The 12,253-nt window shown below is 37.9% G+C and overlaps 2 protein-coding genes across 8 annotated transcripts in view; both read left to right on the forward strand.

Annotated features, from left to right (window-relative positions):
* Window positions 1-7,543, forward strand: part of aff4 (AF4/FMR2 family, member 4) — a 56,985-nt gene extending 49,442 nt beyond the window's left edge. For 5 of the 7 annotated variants that reach the window (XM_084386860.1, XM_084386862.1, XM_084386858.1 and 2 more), the window contains 4 exons: window positions 718-811; window positions 1,360-1,403; window positions 3,236-3,453; window positions 5,063-5,384. In XM_084386860.1, the coding sequence (XP_084242986.1) occupies window positions 718-811; window positions 1,360-1,403; window positions 3,236-3,453; window positions 5,063-5,190 (484 nt within the window). In that variant the 3' untranslated portion in view covers window positions 5,191-5,384. Of the gene's footprint in view, window positions 1-717; window positions 812-1,359; window positions 1,404-3,235; window positions 3,454-5,062 lie in introns of all 7 variants that reach the window. The other 2 variants (XM_084386864.1, XM_084386859.1) reach the window with 1 other exon arrangement.
* Window positions 7,544-9,622: 2,079 nt separating this feature from the next.
* The window catches only part of shroom1 (shroom family member 1), a 49,940-nt gene continuing 47,309 nt past the window's right edge, over window positions 9,623-12,253 (forward strand). Inside the window, exon 1 of the mRNA XM_084386857.1 lies at window positions 9,623-9,784. The gene's annotated coding sequence lies outside the window, so the exon portion shown is untranslated. The remainder of the gene's footprint in view (window positions 9,785-12,253) is intronic.

Genomic DNA, 12,253 nt, shown 5'->3' on the forward strand with positions numbered 1-12,253 from the left:
GAGATTACAGTAAATTATGCATAATTACAAATGACTAACCCTAAACCAGAACCTAAGCCCAATCATACCCAAGTCATTTTTGCTCATTAGTATGGTTGAATTGGATCATCGAACGTCAGCAGCAAAGACATTGGTCAGTAAAGTGAGATTAAGTGCATAAAGTGTAATTTAACTCATTTAAATACTGCATGTTCGCATAATATTGAGTTTGCGTTTCACTGTCATCTTGAGCAACACTGAATCCGTTTTTGTGCAAGTGAGAGTAAGTGCATATTCACATTTAGTCTAGATCTACAGTAATCATCATGTTCACACACACACGCGTACACAACGCCTCTTACGCTTTCCCTCAGCACGAGGACAGGAGAGCTGTCGGGGGACAGAGTAACTTGTGTATCTTATTTGGAAAAAAGTAGCTCAGATATTTTGTTGTGCATTAAGAAGTGATCTGATTATGTAACTCATTACTTGTAATGCGTTACCCCCACACTGCTAGTGCACTTTAACAATCATTATAAACTTAATGGCTCTGAAAACAATCAATACAAGTTTTCACACTAAAGAAAATGTTGTATTTCTAGCAAAATGGTGTTAAATGTATATTATCAAGCATCTTTATTTGACTCTGTTCATCAGTAAAGTCAATGTTGTTAAAGCTGTTAGTGTGTAGGGTTTGGTAAAACTGTGGCTAATGTGTGTGTGTGTGTGTGTCTGCAGTCTGAGGTGCCAGGCGCTCCTGTATTTGAGGCTTTTCAAGCTACGGAAAGAAAGTGCACTGAAATACTCTAAAACACTCACTGAACACTTGAAGGTAACGTGATTTTCTGTCCTTTTTCATGTTTATTCCATGGAAAACAGTCATATTGGAAATACAGTTTAAAATAAGTTTGCTTTTTTAATATATTTTAAACTGTAATTAATTTATTCCTGTGATCAAAGCTGAATTTACAGCACATTCTCCTTCAGATATTATTTTTAATATCCGGACAAATGTTTGATTATCATCAATGTTGAAAACAGCTTCATATTTTGGAGGAAACTGTGATGATACATGTTTTTTTTTTTAGGATTCTTCAATGAATAGAAAGCATTTATTTGAAATAGAAATCATAATGAATGTCTTCACTGTCACTTACTGATCAGTCTAATGTGTCCTTGCTGAATAAAAGTATTAATTTCTTTCATAAAACAGTCTTACTCACCCTAAACTGTAGGTTTGACATTTCCAGTCTGACACAATTACAAAAACACGTGTAAAATGTAGTTTATGCTGGAGATGTGAAAGTCATGTTAATGTTTCTTTAAACAGAAGAACGTAACGTACACAAGTATTCATTACTCTGTTACTGTTTTTCCCAGAATTCGTTGAGTAATACCCAAGCCCCGTCTCCTGGAGTAGCAAAGTAAGTTCCTTATGTTGTTTTATATGTTGTAAATGGAGAAACACCGACAGCCACATGTTTAAAACCATTATACTTACAAAAATGCACCAATAGGTTACATCTCTCCGGTTTATATACCGATCACATGTACAGTCAAACCAACAATTATTCAGACACCAGATATCATGTTTGATTTTTTTTTTCACTAGTGTGTGCAGGACTCTATAGTTAAATAAAGTTAGCAAAATAAAGTTAACTGTGACATTCTTCATACAGCGACTACCAGTAACATTTATACAAATTAGAGACCAAATATGATTCGGACACTTTGAGCTGATCATGTTTTGCTGAAGTGTTTTGTCTTTAATTGCTAATGCTCTTTTTACACACAGACTGAACACAATGAAGCATTGCTTGGTCACTGGTTGAGCTAAACTGGTATTATCTAATTGTGTAGTTAAATTTAACAGCTGACAGATATTCAACATAATTCATGTGTGAGACAGTCTAACAGAAGGACGGACAAAACCAGTCAAATATCAACTGAGTTCTGCTCATATTTCATTACCATTTTCTCAACTATAGCGAATAAACTGATAATGTGAGAAATGTTGAAGGAGTCTGAATACATTTAGTTTTGACTCTTAATGAAGTTTCTGAAATGATTTGTTTGGTGGTTTGACATGGTACACTTCATCTCAACTAAACTCACTCAGTTTAATGACCTCGTATTAACTGAAAGACTTCATGGATTGCTTTTAAAATGTGTAAAGCTCCTTAAAAATGCATTTTTTTATTTATTGTAAATGTCTTTTTTTTGCATTAATATACTTTTGAGCATAAAGCAGTTTTATTCTCAAAACAAGACAAAATAATGGCAGCGGGGTGAGAAAAATCAACGCAAAGTTCATAATCTTTCATCAAAATGACATTTCTTCTCTTCCCGATGATGCGTTTACAATCTGTCACTAGTTATGTTTCCATCCACCAGTTTTTATGCGCATTTGGGGATATCAAATTTTTTTTTAAAGCTGGATTGAAACGGCAAGATGTGCATCATAACTTTTTTTCATCCGATAAGCATACATGCGCACAGGGTTTGAAGTGAACACCCACCAAATGTGTGTAATGATCAACTGTGGCGTGTAACGCTGTCTGATCACGAGCCATTTGGACTGTTACTTATTATATTTACAGGAAGTTCGTGTTAAGAGAAATCTGCACAGATTTAGCGCATATACTCGTGAGTCATGATATATTAAATACAGCGTATTGCAGAATCTGCTCATATCTGGCGTACTTGAACACACACGTCACTACACAACAAATAACGGCACACTTGTTCATTTACATTGAAGCAATAGAGAAGATTAAAAAGCATTTGGTGAACAGAAAATACTGTTATTTTCCAACATCCTACATGTTCTTTGTGCTGTATTGATCTGTCCACCTAAAACACGTTTGGTTAAAAAAAAGAGAATGAAAGAGGAAGGGAGGAGATGATGGACGACAGGATTTTGTTTGAATAAGAAATGCAAAAATCCAAATTTTTATATTTAACACACACATATATATATATATATATATGCATGCTGTGACGTAGTTAATCTGGTTTCTTCTTCCTCTTTTTGGCTAGTAGGAGTTCTGAATGGCCGGTAACTTACAAATTTAGTAGCCAAATTGTCCGGTGTGGGTGAAAAAGTTAATTTCAAACCCTGTGTGCGCATAAACTCTGATGGAAACACATTTACTAAATAATGTGAAAACTCTAAACTCTCTCTGTGTGTGTGTGTGTGTCCTCCAGTAAAACTAAACTAAACCTCTGTGTGTGTGTGTGTGTGTGTGTCCTCCAGTAAGAGCGCAGGCATGCCGTCTCCGGTCTCCCCCAAGCTCTCTCCGGGCAGCGCGGCCAGCTTCTCCTCCAGCTCCTCCAGTGTGAGCGCCAGCTCCTCCGTCACCATCCCTCAGCGCATACACCAGATGGCCGCCAGCTACGTGCAGGTCACCTCGAACTTCCTCTACGCCACCGAGGTGTGGGACCAGGCCGAGCAGCTCGCCAAAGAGCAGAGAGGTATTGATGCCCTTCTCCAAACCCCTCCTGCAACAGGGCATATGCTCTCTGAAGAGCCTGGTATTCACACGTCATCTGCTTAAACCGCAGCTCTTCAGCCGCCAGACCCTAATAAAGAGAGCTTGAGAAATAATGCACAATAATGAGCGTGCGAAATAACCCAGACAGCAACATGGTGTCGGCCCAGATCCGCGTGGATTCATCGTGTACCAGATGTGGGCCGGATCTGGGCCGACACTATGTTGCTGTCTGGAAATGCACAATAATAATACAAAACACACCATAGAGGAGAAGTCGAGATAAATGCAGGAACCCTTAGTGAGAGAGAGTGAGTTAAAGGGGCAGTGTGTGAGTTTTAGCGGCATCTAGTGGTGAGGTTGCGAACTGCACCCAACAGAAGTTACGGTGGCCGACAGGAAGTGATGTCGTCGTCTGAGACAGCAGAGAGTAGCCAGTTAAACACTAAGGTTTCTTTACAAAGATAAAGTAAGATTATTCAGTAAAACGATATTGCGAATATTATCGTCACTTGTTCGTCGTGTCAGTGTTTATCCGCTGACGTTAGCTCGCTTCTTATCATGAAGAACAACATAGTGACGAAACGCGTTTGTCCGCTCAGGGCCACCGTAGAAACATGTGGATGTAAGCGGACCTGCGGTGTGCGTAGAGAGAAATGCCTCATTCTAAGCTAATAAACACATAACGGGTCATTATGACCGCCGCTAGCGAAAGCGGTCATATAGGGATTGTCAAAGTTTTTTTTTTTTTTTTTGTTCGTCAATCTACTGAATTTTCCGTCAACGATACCAGGGACACCGAAACACCGGGGAACATGAAATTTGGTGAGCATGTAGCCCCACTAGACTTTTACGGAAAAATTCCGTTTGGTCCCCGGGGGCCACTCCCCCCCTGCGCTGGGCCCCCCCAAACCCCAAAAATGCAGTTTTTCCTAAATAACTACCTGAACCGTGGCACCGAGGATGAAGAAATTTGCAAAGTATGTTGGTCTTAAGGGCCCAAATCAACCTAGCCCATAATCACTCATTAGTGATTTGCGCCCCTTCCCATAAAAAATGAAAATGCAATATTATTCTGCTTTAATCGCCCCTATCTTCAGTTGAGATGTTCAGAACTGCACCATATTTCATGTGTATGATTAACTTGACATCCTCTGGGGGTATGCTAAGTTTCGTAGAATTTCATCCATGGGGGGGTATAAAATAAATTCATTTATGTGCACATTTAGTGACTGTACACTCATCGGCCTGTAGATGGTGCTGTTGAGCGAAGGGTTGCTGGTTTAGGATGATACTGTCACACACACACATGCAGGAATACAAACAAATGCAAGCATGCACACACACACACTGACATCCACACGCACAGACACATACCCATACACACACATACAAATCCACATGCACAGACATGCGCACACACAAACACAGACAGACATGCACATACTACTACTTTTTTTAGGTATATACATAAACACGCAATACAGCCAAATTGCTTTGAAACGATGTGCATTATGAGAAGTCTTCTTCTTGCTCTATCACGCATGAATCTGAATGACTTGTTGTTCTCTTGTGTCTGGTGTTCTGCACAGAGTTCTTCTGCGAGCTGGACAAGGCGATGGGCGCGCTGATCTTCAACACCAGTAGCATGACTGAACTGGTGCGCTTCACGCGGCAAGGCCTGCACTGGCTCCGGCTCGACGCCAAGCTCGTCCAGTAGAGCGTCCCCAACACTCACACACACACTCGATCTGCCTCAGACATCTGTGACACTGTGTTCGTTTCTACACCAGCTTGCCAAAAACGAAAACACTCCTCCACCACAGACCCTATAAAAGAGGAGATCGCACGTTCGTCTGCAGAGCCTTCTTCACACACTGCATCGTCCTGCTCATATCATTGGCTCGTTTCTGGAAGAAAAGAAAAAAAAGCCTCTTTTTTTTTTCTTTTTTTTTTTAAAACTTACTTTGACTAATGAGTTTTTTCTTCTTTTTTTTTTCTTGCTGTTGTTTTGCGAGCTGTAAGCAAACATGAATAATAATTGGATGTTTATAGCTTTTTAATTTCAACCAAAGTACCTCCCTTTAACCAAAGGTGCTTTACAATTCCTCCTTTTATCATTTTATTGTGCCTTGTATTTGATATACAGGAAACTAAGAGGCACAATATCTTGAACTACACATCTGGAGAGGTTGAGGTGCGACGAGAAGCAGAAAGAACATGTGACGGAGTGGCATCTCGACTGATTCTTGCATACCAGACCAAAAGACTGTTCGGCATCATATCAAGGCATTATTACCGACGTGTCGTGTTGTGTTTCTGTTCGGCCTGGCTCATGCACACATCAGAGCAAGTCAGTTCTAGCCCGTCGGGCTCGTATACGTCACTACTGCAAAAGACCCAGGCCCGGGTTTTCTTTTCTTTCTTTCTTTTTATATACGAAAAATGTAGCGCTCGCCTCTCACCGTTCGTGGGTTTTCTGGTATTAAACGCAGGAGTATTTTATTACTGTGGCTGACGCGCCTGGGCCTAATATAGATTTTATTTAGATAACAACTTGGATTTCACTCTTGGATTTTCGGCATGGATACAGGGTTGCAATACGAGATGAGAGACGTATTTCTATTGTATATGAAAATATCATATTTAAATATTTAATGTGAGTCTTGAGGTTGCCTTTATAGTGTCATAGTCACCTGTGTGTTGCAGTTCTTTTAAAAGAAATCAAGTCATGTAAGGATATATTTATGATGTGTTCTGTTGAGAATAGCATTTTATACATATACATATATACATATATATATGTATATGTGTATGTGTGTGTACATATTACATAGTTTTCTCAGTGCAGACCGGCTCCCGCTGTCCACGCGCGTAGGAAATCAGATCCGATCGCAAGACAAGGTGAAAAGTCAATCCACAATATATGAAATGCTGGAAACATATCGTCTCTTGCACTAGAAACTTTCCTCTGATTGGCTCCCAAACATTTTTATTTCGTTTGTTTTCCGTCTATGCAGATGTCTGTCGATCGCAGTTCGAATGGAAACTTCTAGACGTCTAACGGCTTGCGTTGTCACAGCAGAAGAAATCCTGTCTTGAGATTTGGTCAATAAGGGTTGTTAATTGTGCTTTTATGTAAATGAAATCATGCACTAATGTGGTTTATGTACCAGATTCACGAGAAGAAAGAATATGGTTGGCTGAAATGATATTCCCATGGCCTTTTTGCTTCTCGAGACATGAAGTAGTTGTGCTTTTCCTCCTGTTTTTACTGGTTTTATCTTTTCTACTAGACTTCATGATAGTGCTTTTAGAGGATTAGATTGATTTTGATTTAAATTCGTCTTTAATTGTCTTGGCGATCATAACTTTTTCCAGGGTGAGATACGTTTTTTTTTTTATTATTATTATTATTATTATTATTATTATTATTCTTTCATCCAACTGAAAAATAACACTCGCATGTTTCTATTTAAATACTAAGCTGTACAGATGTACATAAAAATCTCTTTTAGGGTAAATTTTTACAACGATTTAACATTTGTATTAATTGTACATAGAATGTGAATATATTAAATGCACATTTTGTTTTTGGTTTTTCAACAGAACACTGTATGTTGGTAATGTCAGTACGATTGTTCGCGTTTCCTGTGCTTTCTGTCATTCAGATGTGATGTTGGTCAGGTTGAAACGCTGTTGAATCGGGCCAGAATCAGACGAGGATCTGTCTAAACTTCATCAGATCTTCTACACGTCTGTATGTCGTTCTCGCTTGATCGTTGTCTCGAAGCTTTCATTGGCAAACAGTATAAGATCGATTTAGTTTTAAAAGTATTGAGAAGAGATTGACGAAAATAAATCTACATATATATTCGTATATGGATGCAATATGATCTATGATTTAAAGGTACTCTTATGAGCCTCGATTATCCAAACTTGTAATAACTTGTAATTTAAACACTTTTTTTTTTTTTTTTTTGGTGAAGTATTACTAATGGATTTTCTGAGTCTGTTGCGAATCATCTTTGTATTTTGCTGTATTGAGAATAAAACGTATATGATTAAAAATGTTTGACCTGTTTTGCATTACTTTGAAATAGTGCTGTCAAATCGATTAATCGCATCTAACATAAAAGTTTGTAAATATGTGTGTATATACTGTGTGTATAATATAGCCTACAGACACACATTAGTGCTGTCAAATCGATTAATCGCATCTAACATAAAAGTTTGTATATATGTGTGTGTGCGCGTGTATACACATTTACAAACTTTTAATGCGATTAATCGATTTGACAGCACTACTTGTAAAAGTGTTTTTGAGTATTAGACAATTGATGTTGAAAAGACATCAAATTGATGTCAAAATCAACGTAAAAAAAAATGGTCAAATATGCAAATCAAATTGACGTCAAAACCAATCCATGACATTGATTTTATGTAAACTGAATGTCAAACATATTGACCTGCATATACATAAACCAATTTCAGTGAGGGTATTAACTTTCTGTTTTCACCTAATGACCACGTACTTTTGACAAGTCTTGACTAACTTTTGACCTCAAATTGATATCAAGGTGCCCCGCCTTGTATAAAACTATAGTTTTAGTGTTTTATATAAACTCACTATGAATTTTATGCATTAGGTGGGCTAGATAGTGAAAGAAATGCAGCATCAAGATCCGGTGGTTTTCACCATTAATGCACCTTTTTTCAGCTTGCTTAAAACATCACTCTTCCATCTGAAAAATGGGTGTTTAAAAGTAGACCACGAGTGTTCTGTGCAGTATGTAATATTGACAAATAGCTGTGGCTACTGCAGTAAAATATTGGAGAGGGTTTTTCTCCCGCCCTTTCTCCTCAGACTCGACGCTCACGCGGGTTGCCAGATTGACACGTGACGTAACAGCGTGACAAGCCTCAAATTGATCCGTTGAAGTATCCGCGTTTTAATATTCTTCTGGTCATATAGCTTTTAAAATGGATTCCGATCATTTTTTACAGGTCGGGTATAATCTGCGATCTCAGACCCAGTTCGTTCACTGCTTCCGTAGTTGCAATACGCGGAGTTTCCCGCCAATTGGTAACCTGGATGTCGGTATTGGGTAAATTGGCAGTGGGCGGAGTCACACAGATCAAAACAAGAACAAACTTTCCGACACGGAACGCTCATTTCAAAGTATAATAACTGGCTGAAGTAGTGTTTTTCATAGAAACAGGTATGTGAACTTAGCATGTTTCCTAAATATCTGCACAAACATTATGGTATTGTAATGCTAGTCCAACCAACAACAACAACAACAAAAAATCAGCACCCTTAAAGGAGATGTTTAAAATAGTTCTGGAACCATATGCAAATTCAACCTTATATAGGTTTATGAAAGCATGAAAGTACTGTTTAAATATCACATTTACAAAGTTATAAAATCGAAATTTATCTGGACTTCTGGTAAAGTGAGAACTTGAGCTCTAATAGTTTAATTATGATCTCAATCCCGTTGGTATTTAGATCTCGCATAGCTGGGTCATGCATAGCATTACTGAAAGCGCTTAAATCAGATTGCAAAAAAATACAATAAGGTAGTTTCAGCTCACATTGTGCCCATTGAACTGTTAACACATTTTCATCTAATAAGCCAGGCTTAGATTGCTTATGTTTCCATTTGTGTTGTTTAAAAAAAATAGATATGAGTATACATTAGGTTCAAAACTTTGCAATAATCAAGACTGTTCATGTTTCTCGCGCAAATCATCATATTAGAAGGATTTCTGAAAAATCACGTGACTCTGAAGACTGCGATGATGCTGAAAATTCAGCTTTGATCACAGGAATAAATTACATTTTAACATATTCACATAGAAAACAGTTATTTTAAATTGTGATGATGATATCTTTGACCAAATAAATGCAGTGAACATAAGAGATATGCTTCTGATAGTACTGGCAATGTGCTTTCCAAGCTTTTGACTATTAAGCATTCATCTATGGACTTACATGTTAACAGTTAATGCAGCATTAACTTTATCATAAACAAATATCCCGTGACTTACTGACTTTGTTGATGATGGACAGTTCAGAAAACTTTTTCCAGGGATCGCCCCGCCCTCTTTTAAACCCCGCCCCCTTTTAACCCCCGCCCTCTGCGCGCTCCCGAGACAGAGGTGGCAGTTGCATCGCATCACTCTGCCTGAAGACACACGGAATTATGTTTATAACACTCAAGTTTATGACATTAACCCGACAGCTGGCGTTATGAAACACAGTGGACTCGAGCAGTGAGGTCGGAATACACCCTGACAGAAGCCTTCAGGTAAGCAGATACACGGGGAGTTATTAAAAGTGCTGGTATCGTTTTGTAAATAATAGTTTCGGTCAACAACAGGTGGATAAAATGATGACTCTGTATTGACAGTAAATATCTGGAATGGTTTCACTTGAAAAGTTACTGGATGTTCACTCGAAAGTATGTACTTTTAATACGGGGTAAGTAAGTGTAACGCTATTATTATTACACAAGAGGGGTTTTGTGCTGAAGTGCATTATGTTCGGGGACTTTGTCCCACCAGGGAAAGAGGTAATCATGCAGAACAGATTCTGACCTCACCGTACATGTGCCATGGCATGTTGAGGAAACATAGAAAACGGGACTGGTAGACCAGCTGAAAACCAGCTAAGAACAGGTTTTATCACTGTTAATCAAATCAAATCAAACTTTATTTATAAAGCACTTTAAAACAACCGAAGTGGATCCAAAAGTGCTGTCCAGAAAAAAAAAAAAAAACTTTATGTAAAGCATATAATACAGAGAAAAAATATATATAACAAGGGGTTTGCAATGTATTTTGCCACAGCATGTTATTTTGCATCTCTGTCTTGTTTGTATCAGATTGGTCCCAGTCCTGACTCCAGTTGAGATGAATTATTCAGCCTGGTAATAAGTGCGAGATGAATTAAGAGTTGGTGCAAACGTGACCGGTTTGCTGTGCGTTGTTCGCAGGAAACCAGACACTGGGGTTTTGTCCAGTTGCTGAAACTTTATCTCTGCCTCCCCATGTTCTCGGTCGGGCTTTTCTGGATCTCGAAACAACAAGACGCAATAACAGCACCAACAGAAAGCCTGGCAGAAACACACAATGCAGCTCTTCTCGCTCCTGTCAATAAGACACACCTTCACAAAATGCATACACAGAACATCTTTTTTAAAGCAAATTTGCTGTTCTTTAGGCAACAACACAGAAGCTGTGCATGCTTGGATTGTTGTTAAAAAAATACCAGGGTCAATTATGCTTGCGTGCTTGTGTGTTGACGAGGTTAGGTTTTGCAGTGATCATTTACATACCATGTAACATTCAGTTGTTTTGCATGAATATAATCCATTAATGTTTGGGTGTTACTTTAACGTGCAGTACGTCCTCAGTGCAAACTGGTTTATCCAGGCAACAAACTTGTTTATCTATTAAATGCATCTCAAACTGATGCTTCTGACACTGACGTTCTGGGGTTAAAAAAGCCAAACTATTTTTTTTATTTTCTTTTAAATCAAGCGAGTTTCAAACGCTTAAATTAATCAGGTCTTCGTGAGTCGACCTCTAGTACTAAAGCATAAAAATACCATAATATATTTAGGAAACTCGTTTCTCCGAAAGACAATTAAACTCGCTATAAAATATGGAAATGAACTGCTGTGTGCTCTGTTACACGCATTAAACATGCCATTATCAGTGAGGCAGATGTAAGTCAGGCCTGATGAAGGTAAACCGATCTGGTGCAAAGTCATCTGAGCTCTCGTTGTAATAAATATTGTCAAACACAGGTTCGTAGTTTGGGAAGATGTACTTGTTTCGGCTGCTCCCTAGTCTGGTCACTTCTGGAGTTTTAAAGGAATAGTCCAAAAAAGGAAAATTCATTCATCATTTATGTTTGTATGAGTGTGGAGGACAGAAAGAGAAATATCGGCCACTCTTTTTCCATATAATGAAAGTGAATGGGGACTATGACTATCATGCCAAAATGATAAATAAAAAGCCTTATAAAATATAAAAAATAAGTATTTAATGTGAGATCTACATTAAAAAAGTTCCAAAAAAGTAAAAACACTTGCTAATGTGAAACCCACCGCCATCATGGTTTTGGTGGCACATTATTGGGAAAAAATAACATTGCGCTATTTAATTTTTCTGCAATTATATATTGCGATATAACAAGAATTTCACCAGATGACTTGAATAGCTCTGTTGTTAAGAATGAATAATTCTAGAATGATTGAGGTGATTTTCTTGGGTAGTAAATCTACATAGAAAATAATGAACAAAGCATAGATACAATAGAACAAAGATAGAAATTACATAAACAGTGCTTTATGTTTTCCAGGTTAGTTTAACAGTATTCATACAGAAATTGAATAATCAAATGTAAAATAGCACTGCATAGTCTTCACTGTATAAATTAAATATAATTAATCTTTGTTAAAGCTACAAACATGATTTTCTGTGTATTCTGTATTATTAACATTAAAGGAACCGTATGTAAGAAATGTATTTCAATTAATCATAAAATGGCCCTGATATGTCACTAGACATTTAGAAATCATGTTCATTTCAAATACTTAGGGAGGGGATACACCGCTCTACAGTAATTTGAAAGTGATCCAGTTTTGGCCACAATCTTACATACGGTTCCTTTAATGGCACAGACAGCCGTGGGTATATTAGGCTGCTGTCACTTTAAGACCGAATGCACGGATCCAATATAATGATACGCATCCATTTTCTTTCTGTTC

The sequence above is a fragment of the Rutilus rutilus genome, assembly GCF_951802725.1.
Source record: "Rutilus rutilus genome assembly, chromosome: 18".
NCBI lineage: Eukaryota > Metazoa > Chordata > Actinopteri > Cypriniformes > Leuciscidae > Rutilus > Rutilus rutilus.